The sequence below is a fragment of the Chelonoidis abingdonii genome, chromosome 4 (genome assembly GCF_003597395.2).
Source record: "Chelonoidis abingdonii isolate Lonesome George chromosome 4, CheloAbing_2.0, whole genome shotgun sequence".
Classification (NCBI taxonomy): Eukaryota; Metazoa; Chordata; order Testudines; family Testudinidae; genus Chelonoidis; species Chelonoidis abingdonii.
In genome coordinates, this window is record NC_133772.1 from 148,505,581 (window position 1) to 148,522,564 (window position 16,984).

The 16,984-nt window shown below is 45.6% G+C and overlaps 2 protein-coding genes across 2 annotated transcripts in view; one reads left to right on the forward strand and one right to left on the reverse strand.

The window, feature by feature from the left end:
- MNAT1 (MNAT1 component of CDK activating kinase) overlaps positions 1 to 3,187 on the reverse strand; it is a 214,394-nt gene extending 211,207 nt beyond the window's left edge. The window contains exon 1 of the mRNA XM_032789203.2: positions 3,030 to 3,187. Within this exon, the coding sequence (XP_032645094.1) occupies positions 3,030 to 3,118 (89 nt within the window). The 5' untranslated portion in view covers positions 3,119 to 3,187. The remainder of the gene's footprint in view (positions 1 to 3,029) is intronic.
- Positions 3,188 to 4,570: 1,383 nt separating this feature from the next.
- SIX4 (SIX homeobox 4) lies at positions 4,571 to 16,670 on the forward strand. Its single transcript, XM_032789199.2, has 3 exons — positions 4,571 to 5,748; positions 8,135 to 8,829; positions 11,511 to 16,670. The coding sequence occupies exons 1-3, from the start codon at positions 4,928 to 4,930 to the stop codon at positions 12,305 to 12,307; spliced, it is 2,313 nt and encodes a 770-aa protein (XP_032645090.1). The 5' UTR covers positions 4,571 to 4,927; the 3' UTR covers positions 12,308 to 16,670.
- Positions 16,671 to 16,984: the final 314 nt, after the last annotated feature.

A 16,984-nucleotide genomic window follows, 5' to 3' on the forward strand; every position in this document is an offset into this window, starting at 1 on the left:
CGCACGCACGCGCACACGCACGCACACGCACACGTTGTAGCAGCAATCTCCCATCTCTCTCTCACGCTCACACACCCACACACCTCCTTCCTCATGGGTGGGCCGTGGGAGCTTCACCCCTGAGCCTGCTCCTCTCCCCCAGCTTGGGCAAGCTGCTTCACACCCCACCAAGTTGTTATATTATGGTCACTATTTGCAAGCGGTCCTGCTATAGAGATGCTCAGCTGCTTTATGTGTAACAGTCTTCACAGCCCCTTTGCCCTGGATTGGGAACTTCAGGCCACAGTATGTGCAGTAAAGTCACACACACACACACACACGCACGCACACGCACGCACGCGCACACGCACGCACACGCACACGTTGTAGCAGCAATCTCCCATCTCTCTCTCACGCTCACACACCCACACACCTCCTTCCTCATGGGTGGGCCGTGGGAGCTTCACCCCTGAGCCTGCTCCTCTCCCCCAGCTTGGGCAAGCTGCTTCACACCCCACCAAGTTGTTATATTATGGTCACTATTTGCAAGCGGTCCTGCTATAGAGATGCTCAGCTGCTTTATGTGTAACAGTCTTCACAGCCCCTTTGCCCTGGATTGGGAACTTCAGGCCACAGTATGTGCAGTAAAGTCACACACACACACACACACGCACGCACACGCACGCACGCGCACACGCACGCACACGCACACGTTGTAGCAGCAATCTCCCATCTCTCTCTCACGCTCACACACCCACACACCTCCTTCCTCATGGGTGGGCCGTGGGAGCTTCACCCCTGAGCCTGCTCCTCTCCCCCAGCTTGGGCAAGCTGCTTCACACCCCACCAAGTTGTTATATTATGGTCACTATTTGCAAGCGGTCCTGCTATAGAGATGCTCAGCTGCTTTATGTGTAACAGTCTTCACAGCCCCTTTGCCCTGGATTGGGAACTTCAGGCCACAGTATGTGCAGTAAAGTCACACACACACACACACACGCACGCACACGCACGCACGCGCACACGCACGCACACGCACACGTTGTAGCAGCAATCTCCCATCTCTCTCTCACGCTCACACACCCACACACCTCCTTCCTCATGGGTGGGCCGTGGGAGCTTCACCCCTGAGCCTGCTCCTCTCCCCCAGCTTGGGCAAGCTGCTTCACACCCCACCAAGTTGTTATATTATGGTCACTATTTGCAAGCGGTCCTGCTATAGAGATGCTCAGCTGCTTTATGTGTAACAGTCTTCACAGCCCCTTTGCCCTGGATTGGGAACTTCAGGCCACAGTATGTGCAGTAAAGTCACACACACACACACACACGCACGCACACGCACGCACGCGCACACGCACGCACACGCACACGTTGTAGCAGCAATCTCCCATCTCTCTCTCACGCTCACACACCCACACACCTCCTTCCTCATGGGTGGGCCGTGGGAGCTTCACCCCTGAGCCTGCTCCTCTCCCCCAGCTTGGGCAAGCTGCTTCACACCCCACCAAGTTGTTATATTATGGTCACTATTTGCAAGCGGTCCTGCTATAGAGATGCTCAGCTGCTTTATGTGTAACAGTCTTCACAGCCCCTTTGCCCTGGATTGGGAACTTCAGGCCACAGTATGTGCAGTAAAGTCACACACACACACACACACGCACGCACACGCACGCACGCGCACACGCACGCACACGCACACGTTGTAGCAGCAATCTCCCATCTCTCTCTCACGCTCACACACCCACACACCTCCTTCCTCATGGGTGGGCCGTGGGAGCTTCACCCCTGAGCCTGCTCCTCTCCCCCAGCTTGGGCAAGCTGCTTCACACCCCACCAAGTTGTTATATTATGGTCACTATTTGCAAGCGGTCCTGCTATAGAGATGCTCAGCTGCTTTATGTGTAACAGTCTTCACAGCCCCTTTGCCCTGGATTGGGAACTTCAGGCCACAGTATGTGCAGTAAAGTCACACACACACACACACACGCACGCACACGCACGCACGCGCACACGCACGCACACGCACACGTTGTAGCAGCAATCTCCCATCTCTCTCTCACGCTCACACACCCACACACCTCCTTCCTCATGGGTGGGCCGTGGGAGCTTCACCCCTGAGCCTGCTCCTCTCCCCCAGCTTGGGCAAGCTGCTTCACACCCCACCAAGTTGTTATATTATGGTCACTATTTGCAAGCGGTCCTGCTATAGAGATGCTCAGCTGCTTTATGTGTAACAGTCTTCACAGCCCCTTTGCCCTGGATTGGGAACTTCAGGCCACAGTATGTGCAGTAAAGTCACACACACACACACACACGCACGCACACGCACGCACGCGCACACGCACGCACACGCACACGTTGTAGCAGCAATCTCCCATCTCTCTCTCACGCTCACACACCCACACACCTCCTTCCTCATGGGTGGGCCGTGGGAGCTTCACCCCTGAGCCTGCTCCTCTCCCCCAGCTTGGGCAAGCTGCTTCACACCCCACCAAGTTGTTATATTATGGTCACTATTTGCAAGCGGTCCTGCTATAGAGATGCTCAGCTGCTTTATGTGTAACAGTCTTCACAGCCCCTTTGCCCTGGATTGGGAACTTCAGGCCACACTATGTGCAGTAAAGTCACACACACACACACACACACACACGTTGTAGCAGCAATCCCCCATCTCTCTCTCACGCTCACACACACACACACACACACACACACACACACACGTTGTAGCAGCAATCCCCCATCTCTCTCTCACGCTCACACACCCACACACCTCCTTCCTCATGGGTGGGCCGTGGGAGCTTCACCCCTGAGCCTGCTCCTCTCCCCCAGCTTGGGCAAGCTGCTTCACACGCCCACCCCCAATGCTTTTGGCGGAGTGACAAAGTCCCCCCGCCCGACAGCAGCCGGACAAAGGCCCCTCCCCGTGGTGGGAGCCCCACGCACCGGGGCCCCCGGGGGGAAGGTTTCCCAGGACAGGGGCTAGTGGCGCTCAGTGTTCCCCATGGCAACGCGGCCCCCTCCTCCCCAGGGCCCGCGAGGGCAGCACTTACAGCGTGTGCCCGCAGACATTCACCATCAGCTTCAGGGAAGGGTTCCGGTACTTGGTGGTCTTGCACCGCGGGCAGCCCTGGTCGTCCATGGTCGCCTCCACCTCCTCCCGCCAGGCACCAGCTCCTTCCCACCCCTCCCACCTCAAAGCACTGTCACTCCAAACAGGGCCCGGCCGGGGCTTTAACTCCGCAGAGCAACCGTTCCGCTCGGAGCAGGCGTGTTGTGCTGCTAACCTCCTGGGCTTGGTGAAACGGGGGGACAAAAGGGCAGTCAGTCGTGCGCCGCGTTTGTGCCATACACAACATCTCTCCCAGTGCCTTCTCCCGAGAAAGGGGGCCATGTGTTAAAAGAAAAATTGCAAGATTTTATCATGCATGTGCATTTTAATCCGAATGCAACTAAATACCACAGAATGCAAATAAATATCCCGGTAGGAGTGTAGAGACAGACATACTGTATGCACAACAATATCTATAAAAAGCCTGATGCAGCCTTATAAAGTCCAGGGTTTTTCAGTCTTATCCTGTAAAAGTATTCAACTGATTGTTATACTCAACACTTAGCATTGTAGGATAGAATTTCAGGTGTTATATAGCATGTCCTCAAAAGCACCCAGGTTTGCTATTTGCATGAAGTGTTGAGAGGTGGGGAAATTGATGGATCAAACCATTGAAACGGAGGAAAGGGCTATTTTTAACATTTTGCGTTTGATGACTCTTTTCTGTTTTCTTTGGTACTTATCATAAATAATAAACCACGCTCCATTATGACTTTATTTTAAGCGTGGGGCTCTAGTGAGTCAAATAACTTGCTTTTGTGATGTATGCTCTCAACAGATAATAGAATCAATGAATAATAGTACAAATTTAAAAAAGAATAGAAAAGAATGTACACTATGCAGATACAGCTTTTTTCTTGCCCATGCACTGAACCTAGTCGCTCTTATAATCAGATGTTTGGATCAGCTTCTGCTGCTCATCATCAGGGATTACTCGTCTTGCTTTGATATTTCATTTGCCTTGCTGTGTCATGTCCATCTTGCCTTACTTGCCAACTCTGGGTGATTTAAGGTGAGGAGTATAGTTTCATTTCTTTCATGTTTTGTGTATTTATGCCACGCTATTTATAGTGTATGCTTTAACACTTGAAAAATAAGACTACATAACATCCTCATTTAAGCGTTTGCAACAGATTCTTCTTGATCTTTCACAATGCCATTTGATCTTGGAATTGTTGTTTGGGGTTTTTTTTACTGTTTCATGTTCTTGAGGAGCTGCTGTGTTTTAAAGGGGGTCGGAGGAGTAATTCAATAAATAAAATAAAATGATCCTATTTCCATATGCATATGCTGGAATGCTGCACTGGCAACATGTTCTCTGGTTTATATTTCTAGTGTGACCAACTCATTTTAAAAGGTGAGGTCCTCCCCTGTTTAATAACCGCGTTGGGCTTTCCTTTGCGCTGCTACTAATGAACTTTTCTGCTTTATAGTGCTGAAACGGCCTTTAAGTAACCTGACTAACAAACACAAGAGGAAAGAAGAAACAAACACCATCAAACCTTTCTAACTTCAGGTATAGGTGTTTCAAGCTGGGGCGGGGGGAATAAGGGAGTTTGATTGACGGTTTCTATAGAAACCGCGGATCCTCCGCCCCCAAAATGTGAAATGGCCAATGAGTGGGCTCGGCTGGGCCCGCAGGCTGCTTGTGCCATATAGTATGCTGCGAGCGGAGGAGTCACGTTGGGGGGAGCCGTGGAGAGGAGCGATCCGTTTACACTACTTTGCTATAGCAGCTATCTTAATGGTTACTGCGTGGCCGGGAGGAAACCTGATCGGCTAGATCCAGCCGAAAGCAGGAGGAGTGGACTTTGCGGAGAGAGAGAAAGGGGGGGAAACATGTCTTCTGCCTCCCCCACAAACAAGCTCCCGAGCGCGGTGGAGATCAAGCAAGAGAATGTGATGGAAATCCTCTCCGAAGCAGGCACGGCGCCCCGGGAAAGGGCAGCCCTCAACCCTGCACCGCCGCCCGCTGCCCCTTTCCCCATGGAGCAGGCAGGCTCCGCGGCTGGGGAGGAGGGAGCTGCGGATCAGCTCCTGCTCCACACTGAACTTCTGGCCAGGAATCACCATGCTGCCGCCTCCTCCTCTCCCTCCTCCTCTCAGACCCCCCTGGCTTTCTCCCCGGATCATGTAGCCTGTGTCTGCGAGGCGCTGCAGCAAGGTGGGAACCTGGACCGCCTGGCCAGGTTCCTGTGGTCTTTGCCCCAGAGCGATCTGCTACGTGGCAACGAGAGCCTGCTGAAAGCCCGGGCGCTGGTGGCTTTCCACCAGGGCATCTACCCGGAGCTCTACAGCATCCTGGAGGGCCACAGCTTCGACTCCTCCAACCACCCGCTGCTGCAGGAGCTGTGGTACAAGGCGCGCTACACCGAGGCGGAGCGAGCCCGGGGCCGACCCCTGGGGGCAGTGGACAAGTACCGGCTGCGGAGGAAGTTCCCCCTGCCCAGGACCATCTGGGACGGCGAGGAGACGGTGTATTGCTTCAAGGAGAAGTCCCGCAACGCGCTGAAGGAGCTCTACAAGCAGAACCGGTACCCGTCGCCGGCCGAGAAGCGGAACCTGGCCAAGATCACCGGCCTCTCCCTCACCCAGGTCAGCAACTGGTTCAAGAACCGGCGGCAGCGGGACCGCAACCCCTCCGAGACCCAGTCCAAAAGGTGAGCGCCAACTTCCCTCGCTCGCCTGGCTCTTTCTTCCCGTGCAAACATGGCGCTTACCTTCAGCAGCCTGCTCCTGCACGCACCCCCACCTGGCCGGGCACCGGACCGGAGCTCAGGTCTCCTCCTCCCCCAACTCTCACTTTCTCCCCAGAGCCGCACAGCCCCTGCACTCCCCCACCCCGGGCCGTGTGTGTGTGTGAGAAGCGGGCGACCGCAGGGAAGTTTCCAACCAACTCGGTGCAGGTCTGCGTCCCTTTCCCCCAACTCACGTGCAATGTGTGATCGCGGCTGAGCAGTTGCTAAGTGCCCCCCCAACACACGCACACCCCCTCTCTCAAAATCGCAGCTCTCTCCTACGCGCATACACACCCCGCAGGGGCAGACACTGCGCCCGGCTGGGCTGGGCTGGGCTGTGCAATGCTTGCGGGAGTCGGGCAGCTTTTTATTTGACAGAGTTAATCATTTGCCGAGTTTTTTAAGTCGTGGGGGCGGGGGCGTCTTGTGGCCGCTGCTGTGTTTTGAAATCTGATTCTGAGCGGGTTCGGATCGGGTTTCACTGCGATCCTAGCGGGGAGCACGGGCCCTTAGCTCCCACCGCGCCTGATCCAAAGCCGGGTGAAGTCCATGGCAAGATTCCCACGGACCTCATTCGAGTGGGTCTCCTGGTGCTGGCTGGGGCTTAGTCGGTAGAATATTGGCGTTGGGCGGGGGGCTCTGCGCCCCGCAGTCAGCTGATTTTTCCCACGTTCTTCACCCGTGTCCCTGCAATTTTGACTCAACAGGCTCCCCCAGCTCTATGTCTATTTCCAGTAAGTCCTGCCCTGGCTCTGGGACATGGAACCCAGGCACGTCCCTGGCTCCATACACGTTGCTCCTTTGTGGGCTAATGGGACATGGGGGCTGGCAGTGGAGCCGCTAGGGAAAATCCACCGCCTTGAGCCGGCCAGGTGGAGGTGGCCTCGCTGCATACAGGCCACATTCCAGCCCCCTTCCTTCCTTTCCAAAGGCGGTGGGAAGAAAAAAGCCTCAAGGCATTTCTCAACCAAGGGCGCGATTGTGCTGATCCAAGCCTCTACCCCCCGCCCCCATTTTTCGGGACACATCAAAGGGACAAAGGGCTGTGGAGAGAGAGACACAGAGCAACCAACAAGAACAAAAACTAAGAAAGAAAAATGCACTCAAGAGCAGACAAGTCAGCAGAATCCAAGCCCTGGGTGGCTCAGAAACAGAGGGAACCTGTGTGTACTGGGGTGTTGGCAGGACAAGGGGGGATTTAGATGGCACACAGCACATTTAACACCCCATCTGCCCAGCCCCTAAGGCTTATGGGGAGGTTGTTGAGATCTTCCCTTGGTAAAAACTCCTGGGTGTGTTCTATGGAAGTTTTGATCACCAAATCCTTTCCAATATTATTTGGCCCCCTGCCCAAAGGAGAGAGGAAAGAGGCACCCTTCTTTTTCATTTCCAAGCACCTGGAGGAGGAGTTATGCTGGAGCCCTCTTTGGATCTGCCTCCAGGAGTCACTCTCTCTCAAACTGTTAGATAGGTTCGGTCTCAACTAATAAATCAAAGCACTGCTGCTTTTAAAGGCTGGTGGCAGTCTGGGTAGTCCCATTCTTCAGAGATAAAAATTAACCAAATAGGAGGATGTCTGATCATACTATATGCAACCACAATAGATTCCCCCTCCCATCCCTGGGAAGTCTGGAATATTTTCTTTGTCTCTTTTGTAAATAAAGGTACCAGTGGGTCACTTTCCCCTTTTGGGAAAGGAGAAATTGGAACAGAATGAAGTTGTCGTGTTAGATCTAGACATTCAAGAAATGCAACTGGGTGTGAGGTATTTGGGGGTGGTGCCAGTCTCCCCTTTAGAATATCAGTGAGTCCAGTGAGCTTGGCTTTATTTAACAGGGGACAGTAGATACTTTCAGGGTTCAACAGTGCTCACTGGGACCCTGGTTTACCTCGTACAGCTACCACAAGGCATAGTATAACTTACCAAATGGCTGCTCCTCGGCTTGCTGGATTTCACACGTGCACACATCATTCCATAGGCCAATTTAGCAGGCAAAGAGATGGCCCTGAGGCAGTTCCCTTTGATTATTTTGGGTAGATGACCACAGAGAGAGAATATACTTACTGGTCTGCAATCCAGTCTGTAAAGTTTCACACTACTCATGATTGGCTTTACTTTTATTTATTTATTTTAAATCTTTACTGTCTCTTAAATGGACTTAAGGCTTGCTTTAAAAACCAAATGCAAACAATAAACATCACTGGATATTGTTCTATGGCCTGTGATAGCCGTAGTGACCCCTTCTCAACTTAAAACCTATGAATAATGTCATTGTAATGAATATCATATTTCCATCTTTCCCCATAGTGAGTCAGATGGCAACCCTAGCACAGAAGATGAATCCAGTAAGGGGCAGGAGGATTTATCTCCACATCCACTCCCCAACTCGTCTGATGGAGCTACCAGCCTAAGCCTTCCCAATCACATGGAACCAGTGTACATGCAGCAGCTTGGAAACACTAAAATATCTTTAAGTTCTTCTGGCATTTTGCTGAATGGAAACCTAGTGCCTGCCAGTACTTCTTCTGTCTTTATTAATGGGAGCTCTTTTCTTCAAGGACCCAATGGAGTAATCCTCAATGGTCTCAACATGGGGACTTCACAGACAGTAACTTTAAATCCACCCAAAACAACTTCAAGTGCTGTGAGCAATGGAGTGTCAATCAGTGACATACTGGTGTCTTCTTCTGAAGATGTCAAGGACTTCAAAATCCTCCAGGCCTCTGTGTCTAATTCTGCAGCAGCACCAACATCGTACAGTCCCAGCAATGTACCTGTCTCATTTCCAGGGTTAATACCAAGCAGTGAGGTGAAAAGGGAAAGCATACAAACTGTTGCTTCTCAAGATGGAGGGTCTGTAGTTACTTTTACTGCTCCTGTCCAAATAAACCAGTATGGCATTGTCCAGATCCCTAATTCAGGAACAAATGGCCAGTTGCTTAATGGAAGCATCGGGTTTTCTCCTCTGCAGCTGCCTCCTGTTTCTGTGGCAGCTTCACAAGGTAAAAGTTTACTTTACTAAAACTAAAGTAAAGACTTTTTTGAGGGGAAAAAATGGAATACATTTCATCTTTAATAGTGTCATATTTGTGCAGTGGTGTATGGTTACAGCGTCCTGGCAGCTGCACCGTGCAGTACATGAAATCATACATTACAACATCTCCCTGTAACAATCAGTTTCCTCGATTCGCAAAGATCAAGTTATGTGGGGTCTGGACTTTTTTTTTTTTCTAATGCAGCACAAAGGAAGGTCTAGTATTTTACTGTCTTTTTTTAAATACCATTCTAGGAATCCTTCCGTATTAATCTTCACAATTCCAGAAATGTGTTAAATCAATAAGTAGAAAAAGAAAAGATTATTGATTAATACTGTCTTAAAATGAGAACTAGCCTGGCAGGTAGTGAGAAAGTATGTACTGTTTTTTAAACAAAGCATTTTGTAAAAGTAAGTTAAAACCACTAAATATACAGGCACAACAAGACTGATCAGTTGTGCTTGTAATCTGTCCATCCTATAATTAAGAACAACTAATCTAAAGAGAAATCATAGAAATATGTGATTCCTTGTAGATATAAAATGTTAAGATGTTTTGAGTAAAGGTAACCTTAGCCCCAGGGAAGTGTATGTTACCGTGGATGAACATACCAACTATATGAACTCCTCCCAACAGATTATTTTAGAGGTTGCCTTAACATTTATTATGGATTGATTTTTCTGGATAGTAAGGGAGAAGGTCTGTGCAAAGCAAATCTAGTTCTGGATCATTATTTTGATGTGGGTGAATTATAAAGTAAAGGCAAAGCTGAACTATCCTATAATTTATTAATCTTCAGCATTTTGCTGTTAGGAAAATGTTTAAACCAAATATGAATTTCTGTGTAATAGCAAGGACCATGAATAATATAACAACAATCAAATTGTACTGCAACTTAGCTTATTTGAGGTGCATGTGTGTAAGGAGTTAACTATTTTTCCAGTAAAGAGGAATTTAATGAAGGGGGAGAGAATGCAAGAGTGTGTGTGTAAAAATATTCTGAACTATAGCTCAGTGGTTCGAGCATTAGCCTGCTAAACATAGGATTGTGAGTTCAATCCTTGAGAGGGCCATTTAGGGAGTGGGGGCAAAAATTTGTCTGGGGATTGGCCCTGCTTTGAGCAGGGGGTTGGACTAGATGACCTCTTGAGGTCCCTTCCAACCCTGATATTCTATGCAACTCACTGTTATTGGACAAATAGCTTAGAGACATAAAAAAGATTAGATATTTTATTTGAATACCATCTGAAATTACAAGGGCTGTTAATGTACATGCTCCAAGGCATAGGCTGACAGCCAGCAAAAGGTGAGGAAGAAATTTCTGTACCTGAAATAGTGTTGGACAGCCTGAAGAAGTGATGTAAACCTTTATCTGAACCAGTCAGCATTTTTCCACGCTAGAGAGAGGTCACCTGACTAGACAGAGTGTGATCAATCCCCAGTGGGGATTCCAGGCTAGAGAAAAATCAGAAACCTCCATGTTTACTGTTTAGCTGTTTTTAAATTGTGAGACTGGTGGGTAACTGGTTTTGTATTCATAGTAAAATACGTTTCATGCTGTCTTAAGCAAGCTGCTATAATTTATTTATATCTTATTCCTACATAACTTTTGGTTTTCTTCCTTCATTTTGCTAGTGTATTCATTAGGTAGACATAATTATGGGAACAAAAAAAGTCTCTAGGAGCATCTTGAAAATATTGGCTAATGAAAACTAAGAGGGAGGTAAACAGTCCCCATTTTAAACACGCCCTAAGTGAGCTATGCACTATACATGTTATAAAACAAGTATCTCCAGAACCAATTACAGCCCCTTACAAGTATCATTCTAAAAGTTTCCTGAAAAAGGTGGAGAATTGGAGATCTCAAAAGGTGGAAACAGCTCTGAGAGCCAATTTATCTTGCACATAAAGACACGTTATAATAATGACTTTTACTGGACTCGCTGTATAACCAACTTTGGGTCCAATTCTGTACATTTAGTAGCTCCTAACTCTCACAAGTAGTCCCATAGTTTTTAATGGGACAACCCACCTTGAGTAATGTACTATCCAACATGAGTAAAAGTGGCAGGACTGCACTCTTAGAAATGTGTTCAAAGGATTAGTGTTGACAGACAAAATAAGACACTTTTGAATACTAAATTGGCATATAGAAAGCCTGGTGAAAGGTATTATTTTGAACACGTCTCTGCAGAGTTACACGCCGAGCTTTTAGCTCAGTAGTCACTTCATGAGCTTTTTTTTATAATTTTCCATGTGTAATTTTAGTCTGTCATTGAACTGTCTTTACTTAGAAGCTTTTTGTTTCTGTTCTTTGATGGAAATCTAGTGGTAGCTACTAAGGAAGGCCAAATCGTGTTCCTTTTAATCACACCGGTATGGACTATTTGGCCACTCAATGAGAGCTTGAAAGGCGCTAACATACCAGAAACTTTTTTTCTCAGTTAAGAAGTAATTTGTATATTCAGGGGCTTTCATTCATTCATATCTAATGTTCCATAAAATACTCCAAAGAATATTGCTTCTATGTTGTCTATAGTTCTAGCTTAAATTTCCTAAAACTGAGGTGACCAAAGCATATACTAGAATAACTTGCTTCATTGCACAGCTTCCCATCAACTATAATCTATACTTTCTTTTTTCCCTAGGTAACATTTCAATAAATCCAAGTACATCAGATGGGGGGACTTTTACAAGTGATTCTTCAACAGCGCAGCAAGGAAAGGTTTTCTTTAGCCCTCTCACTCCCAGTGCAGTGGTGTATACAGTTCCCAATTCAGGTCAGGCCATAGGATCTGTTAAACAAGAAGGATTGGAAAGAAGTCTTGTGTTTTCTCAATTAATGCCCACCAGTCAGAATACACAGCTAAACGTAAACGTATCTTCTGAAAATGTAGCTGGTGGAGGCCTCCAGTCCATGGCTTCCTCCTTAGTAAATGTAACTCCCTCACATAATTTTTCCCTAGCTCCACCCTCTCTTTTAAATACTGCAGAACTGAACTCTGGTATCTCAGAGAGTCAGTCTATGTCAGCAGCTGTAACAAATACGTCTACTGTGATATCAATCAGCAACACTAACTATGCAACTCTTCAGAACTGTTCCCTCATTACCAGTCAAGATCTCATGTCAATTTCTACGGCACAGCCTGCACTCCGGGAAATAGTTTCAACAACTGGAGACCATGTCAGTCATCCATCTGCACAAGTTCATCCGGATTTTGTCAGAGAGCACAGGTTAGTTCTGCAGTCAGCACCCGATGTCAAGGAGAATTTCTTATCCAATTCTGAGAGTAAGTCAACCAGCAACTTAATGATGCTGGACACAAAATCCAAATATGTTATGAGTAATATGGTCGATACGGTCTGTGAAGAACTGGAAACGGACAAAAAAGAGCTTGCCAAACTTCAGACAGTTCAGATGGATGACGATATGCAAGATTTTTAACTTTTTCTTGCTTTTGGTTTCAGTAGATATGTCTCCTCATGAGGCCCTAAAAAGCACCACGTTTTTTTGCATTTAAAGAAAATACTAATACAATTCAAAATAGAAGAACATTTGAATAATCTGCATTAAAGCACAGGGGAATCTACAATAATGGAATTAGGTTGCCACATTTTGTTTGCATGCAATATGCTCTTTTAACCAGACTAAGGGACGCAGGTTAGAGGAAATACGAGCTAAACAACTAAGCAGATGTGCATTGCTCTGGTTTACTAATATAACCCTAACAGTTTAACTAGAATCTTCATGCCACAACATAATTTCATAAATAAGTATACACTCCTAATATTAACTAGGAAAATGAAATATCTTTATAAAAAGGTAGAAACAATGCAGTCTTTGTTGTTTACTTCCAGTCCATGGGCATTGAACAGATTTTAAGAAAATAGACGATACCTCACAAGCTACTTTCATGGTGTTTGAGGTTAAGGAACTAAACACAATTGCAAATAATACTGTCGCTGTTTTTTCCAGCAGACTTCTGTTCATCCCAAAAATCTTGCTTCAAACTTTTGCAGATTTCGAAATGTTATGACTAGCCGTTTGCCAGTTCAGCAAAGGGGCGGGAGGGGATTTGAAACTCTAATTATGCAACTCTAAAGCTTTTACTCCAGTATGAATGTAAATATTATTCCAGTTATTATAAAGGAGACTTTTTTGTTAGTACAATGGATTTTATTTATGGTTTGTGTTGGTCTCTTTCACTTTAGATACAGTGCATTGAAATGTTTTCTGACTGTTTAATTTATTTTTATCGTTTGAACAGGAAGTAAACAGTTATTTTCAACAAGGTTTTACTTTTTTGTAGGATTTTCAAGGGATGAGTTTTATCAATAGACTGTAACAGAACAATGTTAATCACACTGAAGCTAAAAAATGAACTCCCAGTATTGCAAGACTGGGACATTTATCCCTCCCATCTTTGTGTCTGGGTTTTTTTGGTTATGTTTTGTTTACTTAGTAATTTTCAAATTAGTTAAAAGTTTTATGTATTTTTACAAAATTCCACGTGCCTTTCTTCCTAGTGGCCTTATATCCTTGTTACTGAAGCACAGTGGTAAGAGGAATGAAAAGACTTGTGTGCAATTATCCATCCTCAGGGCCAGATTCTGCCGGCCTTACTCTTGTGAGTAGCTCCATTGAAGTCAATGTATCTACTTTCCTGAGTAAGACAAGTTGGTCTCTGGGTCATTTTAGGTGAAATTTGTCAGTTGTGTGTAGGGCCAGAGTTTGGCCCTTTGCACTATTTAAGCCCTGCAGAGGAGGGTCCACAGAGGTACAGTGGGCAGAGGAACCATAAAGAAAAGCCTCACTTCAGCCAGTATGGATAGCTATGATGGGCTAGGCTAGGGAAGGGGGTTCTGTATTTACAAGGTTCCACTGGCCTCCAAGCCCCATGCAACTGGTGCGTAACTGCTGTTCCATCACAGAGGCCCTGATTCAGGAACGCCCATAAACATGTATTTATATGCCCTCCCTAAACAAAAGAATGCTTTCTTCAATGGGGCCACGGGCAGCAACAGGAACCCCTAATGGTTTGAGGGCACTGTGCAGTGGAAGTATTTGCTGGCTCTGAGTTGGGGAAAGATTTCAGCTCCCTAGCCCTCTGCACTCCACCCACAACACTCAGGCTCCATACGGATGGAGCAGATTTCACCATTTGTCTATAGGATTTTTTTTTAACCTGAAAAAGCACAACCTTAAGCTTTAATAATAATAATAATAATAATGAAGATCTATGAAGAACTACTCGCTGTTTATTCTTTTTTTTTTAACTCTAATGTGAATATAAACAGTAATTAAAGCATGAATTAATCCTTCTAAAAGGGCTGGTCCAAAGCTCATTGAAATCAGCAGAAATGCCTTCACAGTCTTCAATGGACTTTCAGTCAGGCCTGAAATGAACTGATGTAGAACATCTTTTGTAAAAATCAGAAAAACAATTTAAAGGAAAGCAAAGAGAGATAATGTCAGTTCTGGCCAGGAGTATCCCTGTTTCATCCTGTCTTGATAGCTAACTGGTCCTGTCTACATTTTTTAAAGAAATGGCTTTTTCCATGTGCTGGTGACACTATGATAGCCTCACTGTTGTTTTGCACTATATCGCATACAATTTATTTTTGTAAGTAACAGCATGGAGCCTCTAAGCTGAGCTGCAGAGAATTGTTCCATTCAATATTGCAGCCCAAGTTTGGGGGAATGGGTGGGAAGGAAGTATATGTTTTGTAAAAAGAGGTCATTGAGGCTTTCCAAAGTATATGGAGAAAAGAAAGCAACTAGCCATTTGGCTACCTCCCTGACTTGCATAAATGTTGTTAAAAGCAAGCCATTTAAAACGTTTATTATTATTAAAAACAAAACTTGGAGCCATCAACTGCCCTGAGTCTGCATGCATGCCTCCCACTGACATGAGGTGTGGTTAGAGCACAGGATGGGAAGCCAGGGACTTAGACTTCCAGTCCTTGCTCTGACACTGTTTCTCTCCGTAGTATCTGAGCACCTCGCATACACCCTCTGTGGCTTGGGACAAGTCACATAATACCCCTGCCTCAGTTTCCCCATCCATAAAATGAACATAACAATAATAATTATCCACTTTGCAAGAATTTTGTGAGAATTAATTTGTTATTGTTTGAAGAGTAGAAACACCATATGTTATTGTGTATTATTATTTCATGAATGGAAATTGTATGCATGGATTGAAAGCTATATGTGGCTCTAGAAGTGTCCTGAGCCTCACGTTTTGTTCTGCAGAGCTCTAACCGTCTTTAGGGGGAAGTTAGCGAATATTTCAGATAACTTTCTCAGCTGTTAAAACAATCAGATATTATAATATAATTGCTATGCTGTTCTGCCAGCACACATGCTGCTGGTAACTTTTCTGTTTGTATTAATTATGTTACTGAGGCTCTGAATTACTTGGCTATGCTGTGTGGTTGACGTGAAAATCGTATTTGTCATAACAGTGGTGCATACCTCAGAATGTCTGGTACTTCTAACAAGAGTTTTGCCCGTTCTACACAATGTAGGGATGGCAGGGGATGCAAAAATGTACATAAAGCAATGGATCAGGACAGTGTCAGATAAGTCGATTCTAGTCTTCCAGAAAGCAAGTAATTTATGTTTTCTTTTCTCCTCTCCCCCATTAAAATAAGTGTCATTCCCGCCATATGATCCAATTATAACCTCACGCTTTCTGTGGGTACATATGCACAATACAAAGTGTCATTGCCCAGTACAGTGTTTTTATAGTGGCTATTTAAATAGTATTTTTACTCCTAGAGTAAAATAAGGGTCAGTTTATTATAATATGGTCCTTGCATATCTGCCCAGACAAGCAGACAACCTGCTTTCTTTACACAGTACACAGAGCCCATTACAATATTTAGGGCCAGACCTTCAACGGCTGTAAATAGGCAAAGTTCCCTAAGCAGCTTGGAAAATCTCAGCGTTAGTCTTTACATGATGTTCTCTTGTTTAAATGGAAGACGTATTTATATTTTGCTCAAGCACAAAATACCCTTCTTCTTCCCTCTTCTGTTTAATGTGGATGGGTATAAAGAATCATTTAAACTTTACATATGAAGTATGTATGCTATACTTTTTGACTTGCAAAGTGAAAGGCAGCTTGGCATCACACCATGGCCATCTACAGGTAGTAAAGTGCACAGTGATCTAAAGCCAAGTCCACTGGAAATTATATGGGAAATGTTGCCAAATTCTGCTAAATCTTTGATCCGGCTTCTATAGAAATGTTTGGGAAATCTGCTGAAAGCTTATTAAGCAAATTCCCTCAAAATGTTGTAAAGTTTTTGAACAAATTTAGAATTTTTCTTAATTTCACCCTGATGTTGCTGAGAACCAGAGGGCTCATCTATGTAGCAGAGTAGCCAGTCAGTTGCCTCGTTAAATCTTGCAATCTTATTCCTGTGAAATGTCCTTTCAACTGAATCCGACCACACTGAATAAGCATGTTCATGGACACAGTTAGGCCACATCCTCAGCTGCTGTAAATCAGCAGAGCTCCACTGAAGTCAATGGAGCTATGTCAGAGTACACCAGCTCAGTCTATGGCCCATTCGTTTCATTGGCATTATACCAGGTATGAATTTGGCCCAATATAAAGTGGCAGCAGTGAAATAACTGACAAGGTTGATCTGTTCAGAGTGTTGTAATTAGATTTCCAAGTTAACACCCTATTGAAATTAATGGGGCAGTTTATACTTCTTAGAGTTATTGTTTCACCATGTCTGTGAACTAAGGAAGACAGAATTCCACTGATTCACATTAAGAAAATTATCAGAGGGGTAGCAGAGGGGTAGAAAATTATCAGAGGGGTAGTCTGGATCTGTAAAAATCGACAAAGAGTCCTGTGGCACCTTATAGACTAACAGATGTATTGGAGCATAAGCTTTCGTGGGTGAATACTACATTCATCTGACGAAGTGGGTATTCACCCACAAAGCTTATTAAAAAAATTGTTTTCCCAATCAGAAGGGCTAGAACCATTTTTTTTAAATGAAAGCTTAAATTTTGCAGTGAACAGTAGGAATACCCCCAAATCCATGGGGAGGCAATAAGGGCTACGTTCTGTCCTCAAGCCTTATTAAACCCTATTGA